The sequence below is a fragment of the Ailuropoda melanoleuca genome, chromosome 10 (genome assembly GCF_002007445.2).
Source record: "Ailuropoda melanoleuca isolate Jingjing chromosome 10, ASM200744v2, whole genome shotgun sequence".
Classification (NCBI taxonomy): Eukaryota; Metazoa; Chordata; class Mammalia; order Carnivora; family Ursidae; genus Ailuropoda; species Ailuropoda melanoleuca.
Window position 1 is genome coordinate 7,371,984 of NC_048227.1, and position 25,881 is coordinate 7,397,864.

The 25,881-nt window shown below is 52.1% G+C and overlaps 1 protein-coding gene across 3 annotated transcripts in view; it reads left to right on the top strand.

Annotated features, from left to right (window-relative positions):
• The window catches only part of COL26A1 (collagen type XXVI alpha 1 chain), a 143,336-nt gene that overhangs the window by 20,583 nt on the left and 96,872 nt on the right, over positions 1 to 25,881 (top strand). For all 3 annotated transcript variants that reach the window (XM_034669955.1, XM_034669953.1, XM_034669954.1), the window contains exon 2: positions 21,544 to 21,666. In XM_034669955.1, the coding sequence (XP_034525846.1) occupies positions 21,544 to 21,666 (123 nt within the window). The remainder of the gene's footprint in view (positions 1 to 21,543; positions 21,667 to 25,881) is intronic.

Here is a 25,881-nt window from a genome sequence, read left to right on the forward strand (position 1 = left end):
TCGATTTCCTCATCTGTAAAATGGAGACAATCATCATCTCTACCTCAAAATTGGAGGTGACAAGGAAACAAGAGAAGTCTTTAAAACACCTGACTTTATCCCTACTGAATCATATATTTCAATTTTTAATTTCATTTTTGAATTTGTATGAGTGTTGCACATGTACGTAAAGGACCAAATAGTTCTACAAGGGTTAACATGAAAAACAACAGTCCTTTATCACATACCTCCTCTCCTGCTCTCCAGGGGTAACCACTACCGTTCCTTAAACTTTCTATATTCCTGGTATTTGCCCCCCACGTCTCTAAAAAACATAGTTATTGTTACATCTTGATTTTTCCATTTTAGACATTAGGTTTCGACTTTTCACTATGGAAGACAAGAATGGAGTGTCATTCCCATGCCACCCTTGCTGTCACATGTTTTCCGAGTCGGCGTTTTCCCAAGCCACTTACTGTGTATCACAATTTTGGTTAGCTCAATACTCAGGACTTACATTGTGTCTAGTGATAGCTGAGCCGTATAGTGTACTATGATGCCTTTTCCTCTCCCTGCCCACATTTTTGAGCCTTCTTATTTTTGTTCACTTAGCTTGCTGTGGGGTTATTTTTATTTTAAGATTTTTCATTTATTCATTTGAGAGAGAGTGCATGAGCGAGAGCATGAGCAAGGGGAGGGGCACAGGGAGAGGGAGAAGGGGACTCCCCAAGGAGCCTGATGCAGGGCTTGACGCCATGACCCTGGGATCATGACCTGAGCCAAAGGCAGACGCTTAACCGACTGAGCCACCCAGGCCCCTCTTGCTGTGGGGTTATTAACTCATCTCTAAACTCTCCCCTAGTCGAGCAGATTTCCTCCTGGTAATCCGTTAGAGATTCTGCTACTCTCTTCTCTTTGGAGTAGTTACTGCCCAGATCTGCTGAGATCTGGCCAGGTAGAAGTTGAAACCTGCAATCTCGGGATTGCTCTTCACCAACATCCTGGTGATTTCCTTTGCCCCAAACTTCTCCCCTGTGTTGGACCCTCTCTTTCCTGCATCTCATAGCCACTATTTTTGGTTTACTTCCTCATTGTAACGGAATGCATCCTTTAGTAGCTTTCTGAGAAAAGGTGGCGGGTGCATGAGGCTTGGTGTCAGGAATTCTGCCCCAGGGCTGAGGCTGAGACATTTATGTTCCTCTCTTGCCTACCTCTGCCATGGGCTTTACACTAGAATCTCCCACCTGACTTCCCACCCTTCTCAGGCTAGACTGTCAGGGATCAATAAGCTTGGCAGTGTGAGCTTATTCCTATGAATTCATACTTTCTATTAGGTTCTGACTTCTTAGAAATTCCTTTCCTTTCTCTCCAACTTAACCACGACTTCAGTAATATGTACTTTTGACTTGGTATTTTAATCAGCATCATTTGTTGTGCTGAACCAAGAAGAGTTTTGTGAGCAAGACAAGGACCTTGGGTGGGAGAGGGGGATTACCCGGGGAAGATGAAAACCAGGGCCTTTACTCCAAAGGCCCCAGGATAGAGAAGACTGCTGTTTTGTGTAGGGAATTCAGTCTCAAACGCTCTAGGTGGGCCTCCTAAGTGCTAGGAACTGTGGGGTTAACTGAGGCAAATGCCACATGGTCCGGGGCTCATGTGGGTTGGACACCCACTGGGAGCAAAGACCCAAAGTGCCTGGGGCAACAAACCTCAGCAAACAATGGGACAAAAGCAAGGGAATGCACAAGTGAGTGCCTGACCCACTCAGGAAACTGAGGCACCCGCCTCATCCCTCCGCCAGAGCAGGTCTGTAATTTCTCAGAGGGGTCCCAGAGTGAGGTACTTGTCTTTGCTTTGTTTCTGCCAGACCAGCTTTCCAGAAGCCACTTTAAAGAAGCCACAGAGGCCACAGCTTTAGGGGGCTTGCTTCTTCCTTTGAAGTGGGAGTGGGTAGAGAAGGGGGAGTGTTCCAGAAAATTCCTTGAGACAGCCTCAATGTAAATATCTGGTGTGGTCTCAGGGATTGGGAACCCCTTCTCTGAAGTTGGGAAGCTGAGGGTCCACTGCAGGGGCTGTGTGGCCGGCTGGACTTTGTGGGGAGGGCCTCTCACAGACCCCCAGAGTCTCAGAGCTCTGGGCCCCTCTGTTCCCCGTGTGGCTTCAGGTCTCCTTCAGGAGAGTGTCCCCCCTCCTCAGGTCTCCTCTGTGGCCTGTGCCCTTTGCCCGCGCCCTGCCTCTCTGGCCTGACCTGCTAACGAAAGCCTTCTGTGCAGAGGTCAGTGGTGCCTGGCTGTGGTCTCAGAAGCCTCATGGGGGACGGGGTGGCGGAAGGAAGGGGGGCTGGGGGAGGGGCCTAACCCACAGTGCTGGAGCAGTTGGTGAAGAAAAACACAGACTTGTTTGCCTCTCTGGGGGTTCGAGCACAAGATGGGAGTCTCTGGTCAGACAAGTTTGCTCACACACAAACGCATGTGGGAATGTGTGTGTGTGTGGGGGGTGGGAGGTGGGAGTCACCCCATTTGTGCCACAAGTGCCGGGGCCTGGTGGGGATTCTGGTTGGTGTTTACCTTCCTGAGGGACTGACTGTCTGGGCTGTGGATTTGTCCCGGACAGGGGCTGTGTGTGACTTCCCCCCCAAACAGCTCCCCCCCAGTCCTCCCCACCCAGAGACATGGATATTTTGGGCGTGTGTCAGTGCAGGTCCTGTTGAGTGATAGCTGGACTCAGGAGGGTTCCAGAGGAAAGGAGACTCTTCATCTTCCTGGATCGTCTGCCCATAAGTCTTCCCCATGACTCTGGGGGAGGGAGTGATCTCTGCATTAGGACCCAGTTCTAGAGGCCTTTCAAACTCTGCAGGCTTCAGTTGGGAACTAAATGTTACCTTTTGTAGTGTTAGGCTGACTATGTTTGCCTGCGTTTATGTCTCATTGCAGGGACAGGTGTTGTTACCCCCTTACCACCCCCCCCATCTTCTTCCTGGGAAAACGGGCTGGGAGATGGAGAGGGATGGTTCCGGGGTCACACAGCTGGGGAGTGGCTGAGCCAGGGCTGGAATCGAGTTTTCTGGCTTCCTACCCTGTTCCATCCGCATCGGGCAGTGTGGGGTCTGTGTTTAGATTAACGGAGTGGCAAGGTGTCCTCAAACATACTGTATGAATAGAAAATGGGAGGTATAGGTATTTATTACAGTTCCCACACAGGGTCTCCTGAGGAAGCACCAGGGTTCGTTGGGGGTAGGGTGGGGTGGGGGAAGCCTCGTTGTGGCTTTTGCTGGAAGGAACAGGTGAGGGAAGGTAAGCAGGCTTAGGCCGGCCAGTTTGAACACCTGCAGTGGGCTCGGGGGTGCAGGGGCTGTCCCTGGTTGGGTGTGGTACCTGGCCCTGGGGTGACTAGGGCAGGTGGGTAGTGGCCCTAAATGTGAGAGTCCCCAAAAGGAGGCAGCTGCATGTGGCTTCTGGCTCGATGGGTTTGTATTTGCAAGCCGTGCCCTGGGAGCGGTCCTTGCTCCAGGCGGCTCGGGCATATCCTTGGGTGGTCCAGAGTGAGGCGTGTCTGGCGTCTGCCTGTAGGGGAAACGTCGGGGCATCAGGGTTATGGAAGCTAGAAACATAGCAGGTACACAGGGGCCTGTGTGAGCCCGTACGTGAGCGGTGCTGTCTCAGGAGCAGGCGCTGATGTGGCAGGTGGGGTTTTCAGGAGCTACTGTTTGTCGCCGATGGGGACCCACATGGGTCTCCGACAGGTAGGGGCCGTGTGTTACTGCTGTCCACCATCTACTCAGTAATTAGTGAACTGATGAGTTGTTTCGTATTTGTGTTCTGTGTTCAACTACAAGCGTCCTGAGCATAGACACCGGGTTCGGATTTGGGGCTCCAGGATTCTAAGACAATAAATACGTGCTCTGTCAGAGCACTAAGTCGGAGGTAATTTTTTACAGCAGCAATGACAGACAGCAAGGCCACATGCCACCTCCCTGCTCTGAACTCCAGTCTTTTCATCTGCAGAATGGTCACGACCCCCCTCCCCATCTTGTCCCGACTCCCCAGTTTCTGAGGATCAGAAACCAGGAGACCTTCTGGTCTTCTGAGCTGCTGCTGGAACTTTCTGTTACCGCACAGCAGGTTTCCGTCCAGCAACGGATTAAGGGATGAAGAAAATGTGGTCTCTACGTATGGTGGAATATTGCTCAGCCCTGAAAAAGGAAGGCAGTCCCGCCATTTGGGACAACAGGGAGGAAGCTGGAGGACAGTATGCTACGTGAAATGAGCCAGACGCAGAAGGACACATGTTGCATGATCCCGGGTAGCTGAGTGATCTAAAATAGTCAAATAAAACCGTAAAATTGAAGAGGCGAATTTGTAGAAGCCGAGAGTGAAAGGGTGCATGCCAGGGCCTGGGGGAGGGAGGAAACGGGGAGGCACTTGTCAAGAGTACAGAGTCTCAAGGGCGCCTGGGTGGCTCAGTTGGTTAAGTGTCTGCCTTCGGCTCAGATCATGATCTCAGGGTCCTGGGATTGAGTCCCGCATCGGGCCCCCTGCTCAGCGGGGAGCCTGCTTCTCCCTCTTCCCCTCCCTCCCATGCTCTTTCTCTCTCTCTCAAATAAATAAATAAAATCTTAAAAAAAAAAAGAGTACAAGTTTCAGTTATGCGAGAGGAGTGTCTGAGACGTCTGTGCAGCCCACTGCTGGTGGATAGTAGTGTGCACTATACTTAAACATTTGCTAAGAGGGTAGCTCCGTCCTTAAGGGCTCTTATCACAAATAACAATAATAATAAATAAGATGGAGGGGCTGGGTATGTTTATGGGGCAGATTGTGCTGCTTTGTGGGATGCTTATCTCCGAATTCATCAAGTTGTATCCATTAATTACGGACAACGATTCGTAAGTCAAGTGTATCCCAGTAAAGCGGTTTAGAGAGAGAGGGAAAAAAAAAAGCACATTTCCAAGCCTCGCCATCACATGTTTCCAAATGTCCCGCTGTGAGGTCTCTCCTGGAGGGGAGAAAACCTTATCCCCAGGAATTCTAACCAAAAAGCTCAGTGATCCCACCACAGGACTGATTAAAAGAAGCCTTTCTAGCAGCAAAACTGCAAGTCATTAGTTGCAGCTTTTTCGAGTGTGACCGTTGGGTGGCTGGGTTCAGAGCGTTCTGAAGCTCTCGATGGATTTAATTTTGTGTGTTGTTGATCCCACGGCAAAAGCCACAGACTACTAGAAGTGTATTCAGCGGGCCATGCCGTGGGCTGCTGGGACCAGGCGGGGTGTGGAGTCCCGCCCCTCCTGGTGGCCTTGCGGGGACCCCCCGTCTGTCTGCAGGGGTTCCTGCAGCCCTTTAATCAGCAGGGCTGGAGGGGCAATGGTTCTGTAGTACTGGATGCCATGAGGGAGTTGCGAATCCCGTCTGGTGATTTTGTGCCTTTCTTGTGGCCAGACGGCGGTGCCTGGACGCCTTGGGAGAAGCAGCCAGATGAGAGGGGAAAGGTGAGGGCAAGGTGGGCTGCCCGACCAGAGGGACGTTTGCCTTCCATTACAGTTTCTGTCTTGGGGCCGTGTGTGTCGGGGCTTCTGGGGGAAACCTTCTGGAACTCAGCTATGTTCGGTTGTGCCCTCGCTTAAAAACTGTGCTGCTGGGTTCCTGCGTCCTCAGGCCAAGGCTGGAACCCCTGGGGCCACTCCAGCCCCACAGAGCTGCCCTGCTGCTGTTTCCAGAGTGTTTGGAACCTTCGTTCCTCAGCCCCGCCTGGAGTCACACTGATGCTGGACGCTGGGTGTGCGCGGAGTCGGCGTGGTCTGATCTTTTCCGTCCCTGCCCTGCACCAGCGCTGGGCGTCTGCAGGAGATTAGATTTCGTATGTCCTGGGAGGGACCCGTGAGGCCCGGACCGAGGGAGCACAGGAGCGAGAGGGGAGGCGGTGGCCAGGGCTCCGAGAGGCGCTTTCCAGAGGAGAAGGAAGCCGTTTTGGTACATGGAGTGCTGAGCTGGCATTGGAGCCTGGGGACCGAGCAGTGCACAGACGTCCCGGGTAGGGAGAGAGACAAGGGACCTCGGTATGTGTCTGATTCCTGATCGCTGTCCCCTGGCTGCTGAGGGTGGCCGGCTGGGGACAGCACGGTTGCAGGACAGCCAGCAAAAGGGTGGGCCCCTCCCGGTGCACCTTGGCTGGTCAGAGCCGGGATTCTTTCCCAAACACCTCTGCCTCTTAAGACTCGCAGCTTCCCTTCCCTCGTGTATTATACAGTCTCTAAGTGTGGGGAAAGCAAGTATTTGCATAAGGAATCCTATTTCTAATGGGCCTTAATTTTTTTTTAAAGATTTTATTTATTTATTTGAGAGAGAGAGAGAGCACACAAGGGGGGGGGCGTGGCAGGCAGATGGAGAAGCAGACTCCCCGCTGAGCAGGGAGCCCGATGCGGGGCTCTAATCCAGGACCCTGAGACCATGACCTGACCTGAAGGCAGGTGCTTAACCCACTGAGCCACCCAGATGCCCCTAATGGGCCTTCCTTCCAATTTCAAAGCTGCTTTCCCATGGGAAAGAATCTGGTGATCAGGTATGTTAGAATTTGAATGTAAAGATCCTAAACTTGTTTCTCCAACACACAGTTTACGTATGTTTAATTCTCCCACTGAACTCGTTCATTCACATTTTACTTATCGCCTACTCGATGTCGGGTGCGGCCCGGAGATACAAGTTGGATGGGTTTCTGCTGTCAGGGATCAGAGACAGAAAGAGATGGTGGTGTACCCCCGGGGGGCACAGTGGCTGTGAGTAGGTGGGCACAGTTGGGGGGACCAAGAGGAGGGGGTCCAGTTTGTCCAAAGGGGATAGCAGAGATTTGAGAGAGGAGGGACTGGGTGGGGAGGAGGGGGCTTTCCTAAAAGACACTGCTGTGGGCTGAGGGCCCAGGTGGGGGGAGGGGCATAGCTCAGGCTGGGGAAAGGGGCGACCAGAAGGCCAGACAGGGCTCAGTTATGGAGATCTCAGGGGAGGGCAGCAGGAGTGGGACCTCGGGCCACACCATCACTGTCCCTTCTTCATTCATTTGTCTAGTCAGCACCTGTTCGTGGATGGGCACTGTGTGCTACACTGGGCCAGGGGCTGGGGAGGCAGGGGCTCAGTGGGGGTACCTGCCCTCTGGAAGCCGGCAGGGAGACCGGGCTGGTGGGCTGCAGCATGCATCTGCCCACCACGTGCCCCACACTAGTGGCTTTGTTTTGCTGGAAGTTCTCACTGGGCCCCTGGCTTGGGGACGATTTTGCAGGTGTTTGCAGAACGACCTACCGAGAGAGGGCAAAGTCACCTTCAGCCCCATGAGCGGTAGAAACCTAGCCCTGGCTGGCTGGGGGGCACCAAGAAGCCATTGACTCGGCCAGTCTGGTTTCCCAACAGTCTGGCTTCTGGGAGAGAGGCAGCGTCACTCGGACCCTTCTGTCAAGGTGAGCGTGACGACGGCCTCTGAAAGCCCTCAGCTTCTCTCCGCAGTCCCTGCCCCCACCTCCCCCTGCCAGTTCCAATGCTGCCAGGAGGAGGCAGAGGCCCAGAGAGGGATGGGGCCAGTCCACGGTCACACTGTGACCCCAGGGCTCCAGCTTCCTCTTCCAGGAAGACCTCTAGAACTCACTGACTTGTCTCAGGTGGAAAGTGTCGGGTCCAGTGGTGTCGAACCCATGTTTCCCCAAAACCTGTTTGGTGGGGCGGGGAGGGCTTGGTTTACTGAGCTGCCAGCCATGAGTGCTGGTGGCAAGATGCCTCGAAGAGCTAGGGAGACAAAGCAGGCTCCGGGAGAAGCCGCGATCCTGAGGAAGAGGCGAACTCCATAAACAGCAGGGTTTAATTCGGAATGCCATGTTCATTCCCCGCCGGAATTTGAGTTGCTTCAAGTTCTCCGGGCCCGCCCTTTGCGGGGGGATTGAGGGGCTCCTTCGAGACTCAAAGCCAGCTGTGGGCTGCGGGGGCGGGGGGCACCCAGCTGGGCCCTGCGAGTGGATGCAGAGCCCTGCTCTTTTTGGAAACGGACTCAGGTCCAAAGGGTGTTCTGCTCACCAGAGACTTGCTGGGTCGTAATTGTGTGTGATCTTCGGGGTATCGGATGCCAAGTTCCACCCTCGTCCCTTTTGGCAGCCACATTCTTCAGATTCTTATCAGTTTTTTTCCCCCAAGTGAACACTGGGAACCAGTCTCCCTGCTGATTGTGGGAGGATGGGAGAAAATTAAAACCAGGAGTCCTGGCTTTCGTCCCAACTCTGCCACCAGCTTGCTGTGCCACCGTGGGTCCTTCCCTTGGGGGGGGGGCTCGTCTCACCTGTAAAGAGGGGACTGGGACAAGGTGATCTTTGCAAGCCCCCCCTGCAGTGCAGACCTTTCATAATTCTCCATCCAAGTACATTGTGAGATGCTTTCCGGAAAATATTTCTCAACCAAATTCTGTCTGCTTCCCAGAGTGGGAGACAGCGTCCCCCAGCAGCAGCGGGAGCTGGGGAGAGGTGGCTTTTCCACGTGTCCCCTCCTGCGTAGGGAAGCCTTCTTCCCCCTGATGATGCTGCCATGAGACTCTCAGGGACAGGCATTCGAGTTCCAAGGGGCTGGGCCCTCAGGGGAACGTTCTAGTGACTTTGCACTCCGCGCAGGCAGTCCCCTGGGTGGCTTTTGGCCATACCTGGCTGCGGTATTAACCATGAGAGTGACTACCACTGACGATCCTTTATGAGTGACAAAGTACTTCCACGTTCGCTTATTCTTATTGCTCTCAGGCCGCAGGTCGTTTTCCCCATTTTATAGATGAGGCCACTGAGACTCAGGCACGGGAAAGCCCGTTCAGCTCGGCAGAGCGGGGCTGGCCCCCGGGGCTGGCTCTCTTGACCCACCCACGTCCCGGGCACTTCCCACCATCCCTGGTTGGTGAGGGCACACAGTGGCCACACAGCTAGTCTGGGCCCTTGCATGAGGCAGGGGCTCTGTGAACCTTTGTGGGAACAGGGGGTGATGCCACCTTGGCCCATACCATCCAGAGCCAGCACCTTGGCTAGTGGTCAGCGGTCGAGGGGGGCGGGGTCCCAGGGCACATCCTACACTGAAGTTTATGGAAGCAACACGTTTACATCCCAAGGAGCCTAAAACCCCGAAGCGAGGGGCTGGCAGTCTGTATAGTAGTAATACCTGCCCTCTGCCTAGAGTTGTGCATGACTGTGTCCGTTCGTATAGGTGTTACTGTTCTTGCGCAGCCCTTGGAAAATGGGCTCCCATTTTGCAGATGAGGAACTGAGGTTCTGAAGTTGAGACTTGCCCAAAGCCATGCAGGTGGTAAGTACGGCAAGTAAGACACAAACTAGGCCTATTGGCCTCACATTTGTACGCCTTGGCCCAGAACAATACTTTGACAGCAGGTTGTTTTGTCTGGAATGCTTTTAAATGTGAATCATGAAAGCCCTAATGACGTAGGCTGAAACAACAAAGTCATTTAATATTTCACATATTAAGAAAAGGGTGGCTTGAGGGTTGGTTAATTCGGCAGCACCAAATGCTCAAGGACCCTACTTTTTCTCTGCTCTCCCTAGGCTGTTTTCCCTCATGGCTCTAAGATGGCTGCCACAGCTCCAGGCATCACATCCTCATACAACTGTGTACAGAAATAGGCCTGAACTTCTCTTCTTGAATCTTCCCTCCCCCATAAGGGATGGTATTTTCCAGGAGCACCTGGAAAATTTCCAGTTGACTTCCCCTTACTTGTCACTGACCAGAAATGAAGGAACATGTCCTCACCTCAATCAATGACATTATGGTCTTACGCATCTTTTTTGAGCTTACTGATGCCCACAGTCTGAAGAGAACTGGGGTCTGTTAGCGAAGAAGGAGGAGGAGGAGGAGATGACTACTGGGGACACACGTGTCATGTATGAGAGGTCAGGCAGGCACCCTCCTCCCTCACTGTCTGTTCTAAAAGACACAGTCCCCCAGAGTGCCTGCTACAGGGGGCCCTAGGCCCCCTGTTCTGTGCCATGTGAGTTCCCCACACCTGACTGGACCAGGGGTGGGCATCTGACCCAAGGCAAATAGGCCTGCTGGGGCCTGGCATGGACAGGGGAGCTGGGCCAACCAGAGTCTCTGTCTCAGGAAACAGAACTGGCAGAGAATGAGGCCATCCCTTCAGTGTGGCTCCAAGTGTGGTCTGCAAGGAAAGAAGCCCCCAACCAGCATGTTAACCGGGTCCATCGCTAAGCATACATTTTTCCTTGTGGAGGGGTGGGGTGGGGGAAGCTACTTAGCCTGGCTGGCTTCTTCTGAATACAGGCATGCAGGTGGCTCTTCCCTGGTGGGTTTTTATAAGGATTACAGGCGGAGATGTGTCAGAGGCTTGTCTCAGTGCCTGGCACCTCCAAGTGCTCAGTAAATGTCAGTTACCCTTTTTCCTGTTTCGGTTCCAACTTCCAGCGGGTGGAAAGGGTAACTGTCCTTCCATGGCATCCCTGGGAAGCCTGTTACCACTGCATCTTCCTGCGCCCGAGTCAGCAGGTGGTTTTGAGAGACGGCGCACTTGAGAAGGACCACTGAGGACACACTACTGGGTCTGTCCTGATCTTGGCCACACAGAAAGCTCTGGCTTCCTATGGAGCTCGCTTGCGGGCCAGATGGCTCACGGTCCAAGGTGGACATGAAGACTGTTGGTCAGCCCAGAACAAACGTGTGGTGCCTCACTCCATGAAAGTTCTGGTGAGTTCCACTTCTGGTTGTGGGATCTGTGTCGCCAGAGTGTTTCTCAGCAGGTGGCCTCGGGAACGCTGATCCCACGGAAGACGTTTGGCACCAGATTCCTGGCAACTTGTTGCCTCTGGTGCTCCCATTAATGGAAGTCATCGTGAATCACTCTTGAGATGCTCAAAACCACGCTGTCTGTTCGGCCAAATCGTATACTCCCTCAGCTGCCCCCGTGCGAGTGGGAAATTCAATCCATAAGTGGCTGATGTTCCATAGGCGGTCCTTTCCAGCCTTGTTTCAGGTGGGGGAGGCCTCAGGAATCCCCACCATGGAAAGTGCTAGAGAAAAAATACAGACAGTTATGAAGGGGCACAGCTGTGCTGTCTGGGGGCACGCTGGCTCCCCGTGGCCTGCGGACCCGCATCCGGACCCACACTCCTTGTTCTCCCACCTGGCCTTGGTGTTGGACCCCGGAGTCCCCGTCATGGCCCCCCTGTTTTTACAGAAAGATTGGGTCGGTTGCTGCTGGCCTTTTAATCAGCAGCCTTTGCCTCTGGAAGTTAGTGACCTTAAAAGACTTAAATTCCTCCCTGGTCTCGCCTCGAAATGGACATATCCAATAAAATCTGTCAGGGGACACAGGCAAATCTCTCTGTATATGCAAATGCTTCTGCTGATTTCTGGGCCCTAAAAACTGATCAGGACTGAGTGGAACACACACTCAGTTATTCTTGCATAAACGAAACCGTCACTCCAGACTGCGGCTCACGCGGTTGAGAGATGGAGAGAAACACCAGCCACAGGGACACTTGCCTTGTTGGGAGACACTGTGTGGCAGTCTGGTCTCTGGAGGTCGGTCTCCCACTTGGCTCCATGCTCTTATCTGACTCTGGGCCCCTGGGGCGACTTGAGTGTGTCTCACCTGAAGCTGTCTCCAGTGGAGAGCTGGCCCCTCAGAGCCGCCTTCCCCCACCACGGCTCCCAGCGTGTTTCTGCTCGTTCTATCCGAAGGACCCACTGCCGACAGTTCACACCTGCTGGAGAGTGCAGGTGTGAATCCGAGGGGTACAGGGCCTTCTCCTCCACCTGGCCAAATCCTGGGCTTCGGGGCTGTCCTCGTCCCACGGATGCTCGCTGCTCTACGGGTCGGCCTCCCGTCCCCCCAGCCTGTAGGACAGTGGCTGTTTTCCTCCCAGTGCACTGGGTGTCAGTTGGTTTCTTTCCCTGTTGGGGCTCACGGCAGATGCCAGGCTGAGTCTCCGGGAAGCAGATTCTGAGACGGGGCCTGGCACAGAGAATGTGTGCTGGGATCGGTGACCATGCAAGGGAGCGGACAGACTTGGGAGTCAGAAGGAGAAGTTGAGCTGGGACGCAGACCTGGCGACAACTACCACTGACCTCCCCGGGGAGCCCTGCGGCTACAGTGGACCTTTCGACTTGTCTTGATGTCCATATAGCTGGGCCCTTCAACTGGTGCTTGGACCAGATCCTGGACGGGGGCCGCCCCGGGGAGAGCCACACCTCGGGCAGAGCCACACCTCGGGCGAGGCAGCTCTGGGCCCTGAGGCAGTACTGGGAGGGTCTGACCGCTGGTAGCCCTTCATTGAGGGGGATCTGGGGCACGGCCCAGTGTCCAGCCCCCATGGGCTGGTGCGGAGGGGAGCAAGGTGTTCTCGACGTTATTCTGCAAGAAGACAGCCGGAGATTTGCCTTTGCCTTTCGGAATACAGCACACATCACTGACTTGCACTGAACTTATTGTTGGCGAGAACCTCCACGCCCCATCTGGGGCTCGTCCGCTGGGTTTTGGGGCCTCAGGGCCGGACTCCACGTTCGCCCGGTCATGTTTCTTCTTGCTAGATTTGGCTCCTTGCTCCAGGCTGGGGAGATCAGGCCCCCCTGTGTGTCAGCTCCTGGTCTTCTGCGCGTCCCATCAGCAGCCCGCTGCCTCCGGCACCATCGGTGGCCTGGCCCGCTCCAGGCAGTGTGGCCCCACGTGGAGAGACCACCGTTTGTCAAGCCCCGGGTGCTCTTCAAGTCCGTCTGGCAGGTGGAGCCGAGCGGCTCAGGACTGGGCTTGAATCTGGGGTGTGCCTCGGCTTGCTCGTTGTGGGGCCTGGGACGTGTTCCGCATGCCCTTGCCCCAGGCCTCGTTTCCTGATCTGTGACAGTGGAATAGCAGTGGTCCTTCCTGGCCAGGCCTGAGTGAGGCAGAACGGAAGGTCCGACTCCCATGCGGGGCCAAAGTGAGGAGGGGGCGGGGAGCAGGGTAGCTGCAGGCCACCCCAAGAGCCTTGCTGGGGCTGGAACTGTCATCCCAGTGGTCTCACACGCAGGGTGGGGGCTGTCCCTCCAGCTTCCCGGTTTGCGGGTGGGATGGCTCCCAGAAGGACTTGGGCCACTAAGCACCTGCCCGGCGATATTATACCTACTCCCTAACCATGTGCTGTCCTCGTGGGCAGGGTGGGTGCAGCATGGAGCGTGGAACTGAAGACCGAGCTTCAGGGTCTAAAAGGACCACTTGCTCAGTGTGTGACCTTGTCTCCCCTGGAGATTCAGGCTCCTTCTCTTCTCTGTAAAGTGCCTACCTGAGAATTGTTGGGAAGATTACGTGAGATCACGTATGTGCAAGTTTCCTGGGGCCACAACTAAGTCCCACGCGAGGTCAGCTTAAATGACAGAAAAGAATTTCCTCATGGTGCTGGAGGCTGGAAGTGCAAGACGGAGGTGTTGACAAGGGTGATTTCTCCCAAGACCCCCCTGCTTGGCTCGCGGATGGCTGCCTTCTCCCTGCATCTTCACACCGTCTTCCCTCGTACATATTTGCATTCATATTTGCAAATTTCCTCTTTTTATAAGGACATCAGTCACACTGGATTACAACCCACCCTAATGACCTCATTTTAACTTAACACCCTCTTTAAAGATTCTTTTTTTTTTTCTTCAAGATTTTATTTATTGATTTTAGAGAGAGAGCGAGAGCGTGAGCTGGAGGAGGGGCAGAGGGAGAGAGAGAGAGAATTCCCAGCAGACTGCCCGCTGAGCGTGGAGCCTTACTTGGGGCTCAATCTCACGACCCCGAGATCACGACCTGAGCTGAAACTGAGAGTCCAGTGCTTCACCGACCAAGCCACCCAGGCGCCCCAAGACTCCATCTTCAAATACAGTCACATTTTGAGTTACCGGGGATTAGGGTTTCAACATATGAATTTGGGGGTAGGGACACATCTCAGCCCGTAACAGTACATGGGACTGCTTTGCCAACCCCCAAACAGGTCTTGGGGTCCTGGGCCCGACTCTGCTGGCAGGAGAGGGTCTTTGCATGGCCAGAAGCCAGGTGGGATGTCTCTGAACCAGAGCTGTTCTTTCTCTCCTGGGAAGGGGCGAGGACCTGCCTGGATCTGTCTGGGGACCAGCTAAGTCCCAAGGGCTCTGCTTCCAGGGCGTGGTTTCAGAGTCATCCAGATTGCCCATCCACGCGGCCATTGCCTTCAGGCTGCAAACCTGGGTTCTCACAGAGCTCCTTGCACCGAGCCAGCCCGCAGAACCCCTAGAACTGGCCTCTGGGGGTTGGGCAGGGTATGGCCAAGTAGTTAGAATGATCAGGGCTGGGTGGGTGGGGGGCCTGAAACTCAACACCCTTAACCTTGAGATGGGTGATCCCAGCCATGGGGGGCAGAGCTTGCTGGGGCTTAGGGCCTGGCACCCAGCAGAGCCCAAGAAACAGTTTTTGCTGAGTGAGTGCAAGTGGATGAGAGAAATCCTGCTGGGACATAGGGCTTGGGGTCAGATCGGTACAACGTTATGAGGCCTGCCCCGAGTCCACCGTCCTTGGGAGCCTATGGCTTTCTGGTATGATTAGGGCTAAGACTGAGGGATGCAGAGAACCCTGTGGAGCATGAGGCAGGAGTCCCTTCCTGGCCAGGGGGTCAAGGAGGGCTTCCGGTAGGGGACAGAGCCCGAATGAAGACCCGTAGGGTAACAGTTGGCCAAATGGAAGATGGTGGGATGGCATGCCAGGGAGGACAGTGTGACAATGTGAGTGGCAAGATGGAGTGTGGGAGGTGGTACCAGGGAGGTGGGTGGGAGCTGTGGGGGATGGCGAAGGGAGGTGACAGGGACAGGACAGATTTGGGGTTTAGGGAGTGCCCTCTGGTGGCATGTAGAGGACACTGTGGGGAGACAGGGCTGGAGGCTGGGAGACCAGCAGGCACCAAGGCCGTCCAAGTGCAAGATCAAGATGGAGCGGGGGAGGGGTGGAGGAGGTGGGCTTGCCTGGCATGGGGGCTAAGTGGCCATGGGGAGTGAGGGAGGGGAAGGTGGAGTCTGTGGCGATTTGCCGCTGGGGGTTCTGGGTCAAGGGACCAGGAGTTTAGGGACGCTGGTAGCCAAGATGGACCCAGTTAGGTCTAGAGAGTGATGCGCTCATTATCGGACAGATTGAAATGGTATGTCTTGAAGTGTCCCATGGGCTATGATGATGTGTGACCACCGTCCAGACAAGTAGGGCCTATATATTGGGGTGAGGTGACTCAGCATGAAGGGGGAGCAGAGCATGGGACAGGGGAAAGGCGGCAGACTGGGTGATCCTCCCGGGAAGAGAGGACACCGTCAGAGCTTGGCTTGGGCTCAGAACTTAGGGTCCTGGGGATGGCGGGAAAATGTGAGTGAGATCAAGTCCCAAGGCAAAGTTCAGACAGAAGAACTGGGGGGCTTGGGGGTCGCTTCTTGGGGTGGGACCAGGGCTATGGGGAGGAGAAGCTGCCATAATGGCATCTCCCTGGGTTAGTTATATTCAGAGGTGGGCATGGGCCGGGGGTATCCTGAAGAACCTCCATTCCATTGTGCCATGATTTCCTGAAGCCACTTAGCTTTCCCAAAGGACCCTAAACGAAGAATTTCGGAGCTCGGCCAAGTCATGGAGCCAAACACTTAGCGTGATGAAGGAGCGGCCTCTGGGTCTGATGGAGTAAGGCCAAGTCAGTGGCTCTACCCCGTCGGAGTGGACCTCGTCTCATAAGGAAAGGGACCTGGACGGGAGCCCGTCTGTCCCCAAGGCTGAGAGCAAGTTTCCCGTCCTGGACCCTCCATGAGAAATCAGCTGGGGAGGGGGAAGGGAGATATGGAAGACACATTTGCTGCCCAAAGATAATGCCAGCCCCTTCCCATCCTGATGAAGGCTGCTGAGGGCACCCTCACTGCCCGGCCGTTCCAGGACCAGCCCTGCCACTCCCGAATTCTATGTTCTTGAGCCAGTCCTTCCAGAAGGGTCTTAAAAGGGACTTATACCTCCTGCCAAGCCAGTCTCTGGGTGGAGTTATTCCGTAGTCTATACAGCTCTGTATGTACCCACCATGGGCAGGGGTGGGGGTGGGTGGCACTGTGATGCCACCCACAAACGGGAGACACGTTCAGGACATGGGGACCCTAAGAGGGACCCCACACTGGAGCAGAGTGCCTGACACCAAGATTCTCTGGAACCGTGGTGCCTGGAGATGAATGGGGTTTTGAATTCCATCTGAGAAGGCCTGGAACCCTTTCCCCTTGTCTCTGCCTGCCTTCTTCGTTGTTTTTGGCCAGGTTTTGATTTTGGGAAGCCATTTATAGCCCATTAAAAGATCAAATGTCGCAGATGATGAATCGAGGCATTTGAAAATGTTTTGCAATTCACAGCTCATTTCCCTATAGAAAACCCTGACCTGGCGTGATTTGGAGATGGCTGGATGGTCTGTCCGTTCCAGACTGCCAGGGGCAGATGTCGGGATGGAGCATTGTCCTAGGGTTGGTTCATCCCCGAGAGAGTCGTGCTCAGTGCCTGAGATGGCACCGACGCTTCCCGGTACAGATAAAGGAAGGGCCCAGACTGCCGCCATCTAGCACAATTTCCAGACCCATCTGGCAGAGGCAAGAGTGGAGGTTTGTACTGGGGAGGTGGGACCCTGCTGGTTGTCTGGGCTGGAAGGCTGGATTCCCTTCCTCACTCAGCCTCAAGTCTGAGCTACGGGCAGTGAGGTTTAACTGCCCACTACTCCTCCCAGCTGCAAAATGGGAAGGTCAGTCCCTAGGCTTTTATGGACACTGTGGGGTTCCGGTAGCCAGCCCGTCAGTGATACCTTGGCTTAGGTGGTGAGGGCCGCATGACTTATACACCAGTAACCTGGATCTGCTCACGTAGCCCTCGCAATAACCTTGAAGGTAAGACTTTTTATTTCACCGAGGCTCAGAGAGGGGACATCACTTTACTCAAGTCACAGAGCAGGTTGGCGGCAGAACCAGGTTTTAAACTAGGTCTCCTGGTGCCTTTGGGGAGAGGGATGGACTTTCAATTACTTCTGTGCTCTTTTTGACTGTGCAGATGTTGGTAGTAGAGACTTGCCTAGAAAATTGTCCAGATTTTGAATAATTTTGATGCAAGATCACACATAACATGTATGTATAATTTTAAATCTCTTGGAACTCTTCTCTTGCGTCTTTTGTTTCTCATTAAGAATTGTTATAAGCTCTATTTGATTTTTTAAAAATCTGTTTTGCTCATTTGCTTTGTATTTTTATTTATTGATTTATTTTGTTGATTCACTTTTTTTAAAAAAGATTTATTTATTTATTTATTTGACAGCGATAGAGACAGCCAGCAAGAGAGAGAACACAAGCAGGGGGAGTGGGAGAGGAAGAAGCAGGCTCATAGCAGAGGAGCCTGATGTGGGGCTTGATCCCATAACGCCGGGATCATGCCCTGAGCCGAAGGCAGACGCTTAACCGCTATGCCACCCAGGCGCCCCTGTTGATTCACTTTTTAAAGTAAACCTACTTCATGAATTTCTGCTCGAATCTTTGTTGATTCTTTTCTTCTCCTTCCCCTTTCCAGGGTTTTCTAATTACTGTGTTTTCTGTTGCTACCTTCTTGCTTTTTTAGCACTTTGTTGGATTAATAATTAATATATTTAATTGTGTACTTTTCTGCTATACCTATACCTGTTGCAAAGCACCCATGTCCTTTCCTTAAACAAGACAAAACCCCCAGCAACTTTTGGTTCCTTCTGTCCCTCTTATGGCTCTCTTCCATACTGAAATCACTTTGGATTTTAGAGCTAGGCTGTTATTAAATCGCATTACTCTTTCTTTGCTCATAACTGCTTCTCATATTTAATATATTTCTTCTGCATCCTTCATTTATTTTGCTGGAGTACATCCTGCAGTGATTCTTTCCAAAAGGTGACTGGTAAGCTTTCTGAGTTCCTGGGCATCTGAAAATGTCTTTATTTTGACTTTGCCTTTGAAGGAGAGCTTGCCCGGGTGTGGAATTCTGGGTGCTTGAAATTTCCCCTCGGAAATTGGAAACCATGGTGTTTCTTGATGAATATGGTGCTGCTGACGAGAACTCTAATTTCAGTTTATTGTAGGTAATCTGTGTTACTTTCCTTTCTACAGCATTTGGTGTTTTTGTCTCCATCCTGAGGGTTCTGACATTTCAGCACGATATGTCTGTTTGTGTTTATCTGGCTTAGCACTCAGTGAGCTCTTTTGGATTAAGAAATCATGTCTTTCTCCAACTCTCTTTATTCTTTCTTCAAGTACGTACTTTCCTTGGCTCTCTCTGATCCTCGATTCCAGAGCTACTGATAGACATATGTCGGCACATGGTCTGTCCTCTGGGTCTCTCACCTCCCCCCCTCCCCCCCCCACATTTCCCCCCTCCTTTTCCCCCTGTAGCGCATCCTTGGAAAGTTCATGGCTCGGATTTCCCGCTCATCCACTTACTCTCTAGCTGTGTCCATTCTGATTTTTCAGCCCATCTGTTGCGCTTTTGGTTTTTAAAGTCGTATGTTTCATTTCCAAGAGCTCTCATTTTTTCCATTTCATAGTATTTTTTACAAGGGCACAATTCTCCTATCTCTTTGAGGATGCTAATTATGTTTTAAAAAATTGTCTTCATCGGTTTGCTTTATTGTCTTTTCCTGAGGTGTGATTTATTGTCTGTTGAGTTGGTGCCTTTCTTTCATGGTGTTGGCCTTTTTTTTTCTTGAATGCTTTGAAAATTCTTGGTATTTGGGGATTTCCACTGGCTCGTCTCTGCTTTATTATTTATTGCTGCTTTGCCTCTCGGAGGGTTGGTAGTATAGGTGAAGGGTAGAGAAGGAGTGTGCAAGAATTCGGTTATATAGGGGCACCTGGGTGGCTCAGTCGCTTGAGCTTCCGGCTCTTGGTTTCGGCTCAGGTCATGATCTCAGGGTCCTAGGATTGAGCCCTGTATCAGGCTCCATGCTCAGCAGGCAGTCTGCTTCTCTGCCTGTCTGTCCCTCTCCCTCTGCCCCTCCCCCTGCTCTCTCTCTCTCTCTCAAATAAATAAATCTTTAAAAAAAATTAAGTTGTATAAACTTGAGAGGTTCTCAGCTTCTCCTGGGGGTCATCAGCTTTTGAGGCGCCCTCTCCAACCACACCTGCCATAAGGCTCGTGAATCTAATGCCTGATTCTTGACACCAGCAGGGGTAGGGATCCGGCCCCTACCTGACCGACTCCTTGTACTGTGGTCCTCTGACAGTCACCTGTGGGTCCCTCCCCTATCCCAGTAGCCACACCAGCTGCTCCCGAGTTGTGCCCCCATTTACCGCCAGTCTGGAATCTTCCCTGCGTGTTTCGGGTTGGGCTTTCCTCTTTCAGCTTAGTGCCACCCACTCTCGGTCTCTCAAGCGTTCCTCAGAATTTCCGGCCCACCGCTCCTTGTTTTCCAGTGCTGTTAGGGACTGATTTTTATCTTTCTTTATTTACATTTTCTGCTTTATTGAGTTATGAGTGGCAAATTAAAAAAGTGTATATTTAGGTTGTACGATATGCTTTTTTCCCCCCAAAGGTATACAACGTGATGACTTACTATCTGTGTACGTTGTGAAATGATTACTACAGCATGTCAACACATTCACCACCTCGGATAGTTAGCACTGTTGGTTTGTTTTGTGGTGAGAACACTTAAGATCTACTCTCTTAGCAAATTTCAAGTATGCAGTATGGAATTATTAACGTCATCACCATGTGATTATATATATACTATACCGATAATATAATAATATACATACATACAGATCTAATCTGTGTATTAGATCCCCAGAACTTGTTCATCTTATAACTGGACATTTGTATTCTTTGACCAGCCTCTCCCCATCCCTCACACTCCCCAGCCCCTGGCAATCCCTGTTCTACTCTCTGGTTCTATGAGTTGGATGGTTTCAGATTCCACATACAAATGAGATCACATATGGTATTTGTCTTTCTGTGTCTGGCTTATTTACTTAGCGTAACGTCCCCCAGGTTCATCCAAGTTGTTGCAAATGGTAGGATTTCCATCTTTTTTTTTATGGCTGAATAATATTCCATTGTGCGTGTGTGTGTGTGTGTGTATTTTCTACATTTTCTTCGTCCATTCATTCATGGATGGACACTTCAGTTGTTTCCATCTTGGCTGTTGTGAATAATTTTGCAATGAGCATGGGCGTGCAGCTATCTCTTCTAGATACTGATCTTATTTCCTTTGGATACATACCCAGAAATGAGATTCCTAGGTCATATGGTAGCTCCATTTTTAATTTCTTCAAGAACCTACCATAATGGCTGTACCAACGTCCGTTACCACCAACAATGTACCAGAGTTCCTTTTTCTCCACACCTTTGCCAACATTTGTTGTCTCATGTCCTTTTGATAATAGCCATCCTAACGAGTGCGAGGTGAACTCTCATTTTGATTTGCATTTTCCTTGTGGTCAGTGATGTTGAGTACCTTCTCATATACTTTTGGCCATCTGTATATCTTCTTTAGAAAAATGCCTATTCAGGTCCTTTGGCCATTTTAAAATCAGATGATTTGTTTTTTGGCTATTGAGTTTTATGAGTTCCTTGTATGTTTCAGATATTAACCCCTTATAAGATGCCTGGTTTACAAAAATCCCAAAGCTCCCGCAAGGGCATTTTTGTCCATGGATGGCTGCCAGATTATCGTTACTGAAGGGAGATATGAGTGGGGGACCTCCTGTCCCACCATCTTGCTGATGTTGCAACAAGGACTTATTTTTAGATTTAAATTTCTAGGATGGGGGGATGGGAGGGGAAGGTGGGAGCATGGGCTTGTCTGCCATTGGATCCAATCACAATACTGTTTGCATATATCCCCCCGCCACGTCCCAGCTCAGACCTCCGTACCTCTCACACTGCACCAGAGGAATTTTTCTAAACTCAGAACCATCTAGGCATTCCTCTGGTCAGAGTCCTTCTGGGGCTCCCCACTGACTTCATGATAAGACCCACATCTAGCCTGGCAGGTACCTTGTCACTTCCTTCCTCCTGGCTCCTCCCCTTCCTCCTGGCTCCTCCCCTTCTGCCTGGTTCTTCCCCTTCCACCTGGCTCCTCCCCTTCCTCCAGCCTTTGGGCCACATGTGATTGCACTTGCTGTGGGCTGACTCTTACCTTTCAGTACCCAGGTGGTTGGTCTTTCTTGGGACCTGGGGTGGGTGCCCCACTCTGTTCCCATAGCTCCCCGTATGCATCCTTTGGTTGTGCCTATGGCCCCGTGGTCCTGTAGGTTGTAATCACGTCCTTCTTAGTCTTCCTCACCAGAGTGGGATTTCCCGGTGGGCAGAGGTTTATTCCGAGTGTTTGGTGACTGAAACGATGGATGCCAGGGCTTGGTGGCCACGGGGTGCAGGTACTTTCCCTTCTCCTTAGTCCTGGACTGAGGGTCTCAGCGGACCCCTTACCCAGGAGAACGAGCACCCCCACCCAGCAGCCTTATGAGGGACCCGTCCTTGGCCAGCATGGCCTTTTGACCCACAGTCAGCACCTCAGGAATAGAAGGGCTGACATGACTGTTACTTTCCCCACAGGCACTGGTGCCATCACACGGTGACGCGGACGGTGTCCTGCCAGGTGCAGAACGGCTCAGAGACAGTGGTTCAGCGTGTGTACCAGAGCTGCCGGTGGCCCGGGCCCTGTGCCAACCTCGTGAGGTAAAGGCTGTGGGGTGGGCCAGCTCTGCCCTTCCTTTCTGTTCCCTTGGGTGAATCCAACCCCAGCACAAGCTGCTGGGGAGGGGGTTGATGCTCGGAAACAAGAGCTGAGTGTGCCTTTATGGATCACCTTTTGTGTACAAAACATGGGGATTATGTGTGGGCAAGATGAAAGGGACATGCTTCCCACCCTGAGGGAACTTCACAATCCGGTGAGCATTTGATGAGCAGAAGAGCACCATAGACCGGAAGTGGGGTGAGGAAGGGCCAGGTGAGGCCGCTCTCTGCCCCGCACCTCACAGCCCCGCCCCTCACAGCCCCTCTCGGCCCCGCCCCACAGCCCCGCCCCCGGAGTCCAGGCCCGTGCTGGCACAGTGCTGCCCCCTACAGGGCTCAGCGTGCAGCCAGTGGCCAGAATCCGCTTGGGACCTGTGGTGAATGGGGCAGAGATTCTGGTCCTGGGCCACGGGCTGCCCAGCCAGTCAGGGGGAGGAGTGGCTGGCGGAGTTGGTGTCTGGTGAGGCCCACATGGCAGAGGGTAGGGGGAGCTCTGTGGGGGTCTCTTTCATGAGGGCACCAATCCCATTTGTGAGGGCTCCACCCTTGGGCTCATGACTTAAGCACCTCCCAGAGGCCCGCCTCCTAATGCCCTCCTTTCAACATATGAATTGGGGGGGGGAGGCTAAAAACATTGAGTCCATAGCAATCTCTAAGGTTGATATCTCATAACCATAGTACAATTCTCTAAGCCAGGAAATTAATAATAATATAATACTATAAACTAAGTGTAGACCTTATTCACATTTTGCTGACTGTCCCATAATGCCCTCTTTCTATCCACTCCCCACCACAGTTTTCCATTTAAATTGTCATGTCTCTGTGGTCTCCCCCCATCTGGGGCAGTTTCTCAGTCTTTGTCTTTCACGACCTTGATGCTTTTAAATGAACCGGCCAGTTCTTTTGTAGGCGTTCCTCTGTCTGCGTTGGCCTGATGTTTCCTCGGTTTGCCTGAGATAGTGCGTTTTTGGCAGGGGGACTGTCAGAGTGATGCTGTGTCCTTCTCGGGGCATCCTGTTGAGGGGTACATCACATCGATGTGTCCCCTTCCTGCTGATGTTATGGTCGGTCACTTGGTTGAGGCAGTGGCTGACAGATTGGCTCACTGCCAAGTAGTTAGACTTTCCTTTGTCATTGACAAGTATCTTATGGAGACGAATTCTGAGTCTATACAAATATCCTATTTCTCATCCTCTTTCCACCCCCTAATGTTAGTGTTCGTGGATGATTCTGCTTACAATAATTATTATTGTGACGCTTGTCGAATGGTGATTTTCTATTTTCATAATGTTAAAAATTTTTCATAATTATAAAAGATTTATATATTTATTTTAGAGAGAGAGAGAGCACGAGTGGGAGGGACAGAGGGAGAGGGAGAGAGAACCTCAAGCAGACTCCATACTGAGCACGGAGCCTGACTCGAGGCTCGATCTCACGACCCTGAGATCATGACCTGAGCTGAAACCAAGAGTCTGATGTTTAACCGACTGCACCACCCATGCGCCCCTAGTTTTCATAATGTTTCAATAGTAGAGGTTCTCAACTGGGGGCCATGCTGTACACAGTGTGTTTATACTTATTCCTTCAGTAAGGGGAATGGCTGAGTACGTGGGTATGTCCATTTACATTTTAAGAGAAAAGTCTTGCTTTTAACTGCTGTGCTGGAAAGATGGCCAGTGGATCCATAAATGAACAAAAATATGCCGACCCCTGCTTCCTTTTCAGCAGAAGTCACAGAGACTCCCCCTCTTCCTTCCCCTGCATCCCCAGGAGCTGAATTCCCAGGCCTTCCTGCCTTTCTCATCAGCAGGAAGCCTCCCATGACCAGGTCACCACGTGCTGATCCTAGGAGCCTCTTCTTCTTTTTTTTTAAATTATGATATGTTAGTCACCATGCAGTACATCACTAGTCCTTTATTTTTTTCTTCAAAGATTTTATTTATTTATTTGACAGAGAGAGACACAGCCAGCCAGAGAGGGAACACAAGCAGGGGGAGTGGGAGAGGAAGAAGCAGGCTCCTAGTGGAGCAGGGAGCCTGATGCGGGACTCGATCCCAGGACCCTAGGATCACGCCCTGAGCCCAAGGCAGACGCTTAACGACTGCACCCCCCAGACGCCCCTACATCATTAGTTTTTGATGTAATGTTCCATGATTCATTGTTTGCGTATAACACCCAGTGCACCATGCAATACGTGCCCTCCTTAATACCCATCACCGGGCTAGCCCACCCCCCACCCCCCTCCCCTCACTTTGTTTCCTAGAGTCTGTAGTCTCTCGTGGTTCATTCCCCCCTCTGTTTACCTCCCCTTCCTTCTCCTACCAATCTCCCTGCTATTCCTTATGTTCCACAAATGAGTGAAACCATATGATAATTGTCTTTCTCTGCTTGACTTATTTCACTTAGCATAATCTCCTCCAGTCCCGTCCATGTTGCTGCAAATGTTGGGTAATCGTTCTTTCTGATGGCTGAGTAATATTCCATTCTAAATATGGACCACATCGTCTTTATCCCTTCGTCTGTTGCTGGGCATCTGGGCTCCTTCCACAGTTTAGCTTATGGAGCATCTTCTGAGAGAAAGGTCTGGTCAGTAGAGGAGTGGCTGCTCTGCTCTTCAAACAGGGCAGCTGGCCCCTGAATGCAGGCCACTGAGAAGCAAGGCCACATCTGCCTCAGTTCAAAAGCTGCCATCTTGCTTTTTGCATGGGGAGCCAAAGTTGGAAACAGCTCTTTTCAAGAGATGGTATTTGACATCAACAAACTAATACTTGTTTCAGAGTTGAGGAACAAACACGAAGAGTTGTGTGTTTCTATTCTTTTTCCTACAGATTTTAGCCAACTTGGACTTTAGCCACAATCCCATGTGTTGGGCACACCCCCAGTCAGCTACCAGGGTGGAAGCATAAGGTGTGCGTGCACACACACACACACACACACACACACACACACACCTCATTATATGGCATTTGGGTTTAGAAAATGAACCGTCAGGATTCCTTTAACTAAAAGACCTTGGAAGAAGGGCTGGCTTTCTTAATGTCAGAGTTAGAAGTTGAGCCTTTTAGAGTTTAAATACAATAGAGCACCTTTAAGAAAAGCCAGACAAGCTAACTACTGAATCACTGACCTCAACCGAATGAATTTCAGACGATCACTGCTTTTGACAACTGCCCCTTGCTTTGGGCCTGAAGCCATGATGTGAACACTGTTTCAGAAGCAGCAAGGTCTCATCCACAGTGCGGGTGTTACAGGCCTCAGACTTCTTTCCCTCTCCTTGGCATGAGGAGCTCAGAACAGAATGTTCGGTCAAGGCAGACACGTATTTGTCGAGAGCCTTCCCTTTGTTGAGTAAGATTTAATGCTCATTCTTGAGAGGAATTCCATATTTCTGGTCTCAATTATCATTGCCACTTAAGTGACTGTTACTTGTTAAGGAATGAGGGTTTAATGTACTTTTCTCTCTCTCCAGTAACTCCTATCTGAATTAGGGTTGGGGTGCATCCCCTCTGTCTATGGCTGGGCAGGGAGAGGAAGGACAGTGGGGTTTGGCACTGTCCCCAGGTCCCTGGCGACGTGGGGCACTGTGTGCATGCTCATCCCGGGGCCCGATTTTGCTGGCTTCACATTTAAGTGGCATTGTATTTGGAGTGGTTGCTCGCTGGTCTCCCCACTTCTCCCGGTCCCCTCCAGTTCCTTTGTCAGATCACAGCACTGCCCTGCTCCAGGCCTTCCAGGAGGTTCCCTCTCTCTCTTCTGTCTCTACCCCTCTCCACAGCCGATCAAAGTCTGGACATGGACCCTGTTCCCCTCCCGACCCCACAGCCCTCCACGAGCTGCCCTGGTCTTGGGGCTCTGGCCACACGGACCTTGCTGGCCTGGAGACTCCGTCCTTCCTTGGAGCCTTCACGTTTGCTGGTCCTTCTGCCTGGCCTGGTTTCATCCCTGCATCTCCTGACCTGATTTAGTGCCTTTCCTCCCCGACACCCTGTCACTTTCCAGCCCCTTGTCCTTCATCATCTTAGCACTGGCCCCTGTGTGCAACACTTTATCTCTTCTGAGGTCAGCCTCCTCGTGGGCTGCCCTGCCCGCCAACCTGCGGGCCTTAGGAGGGCAGGAATTATCTCGCTCCCTCCTGTGCCCCGCCCCGTGCCTTGAGTT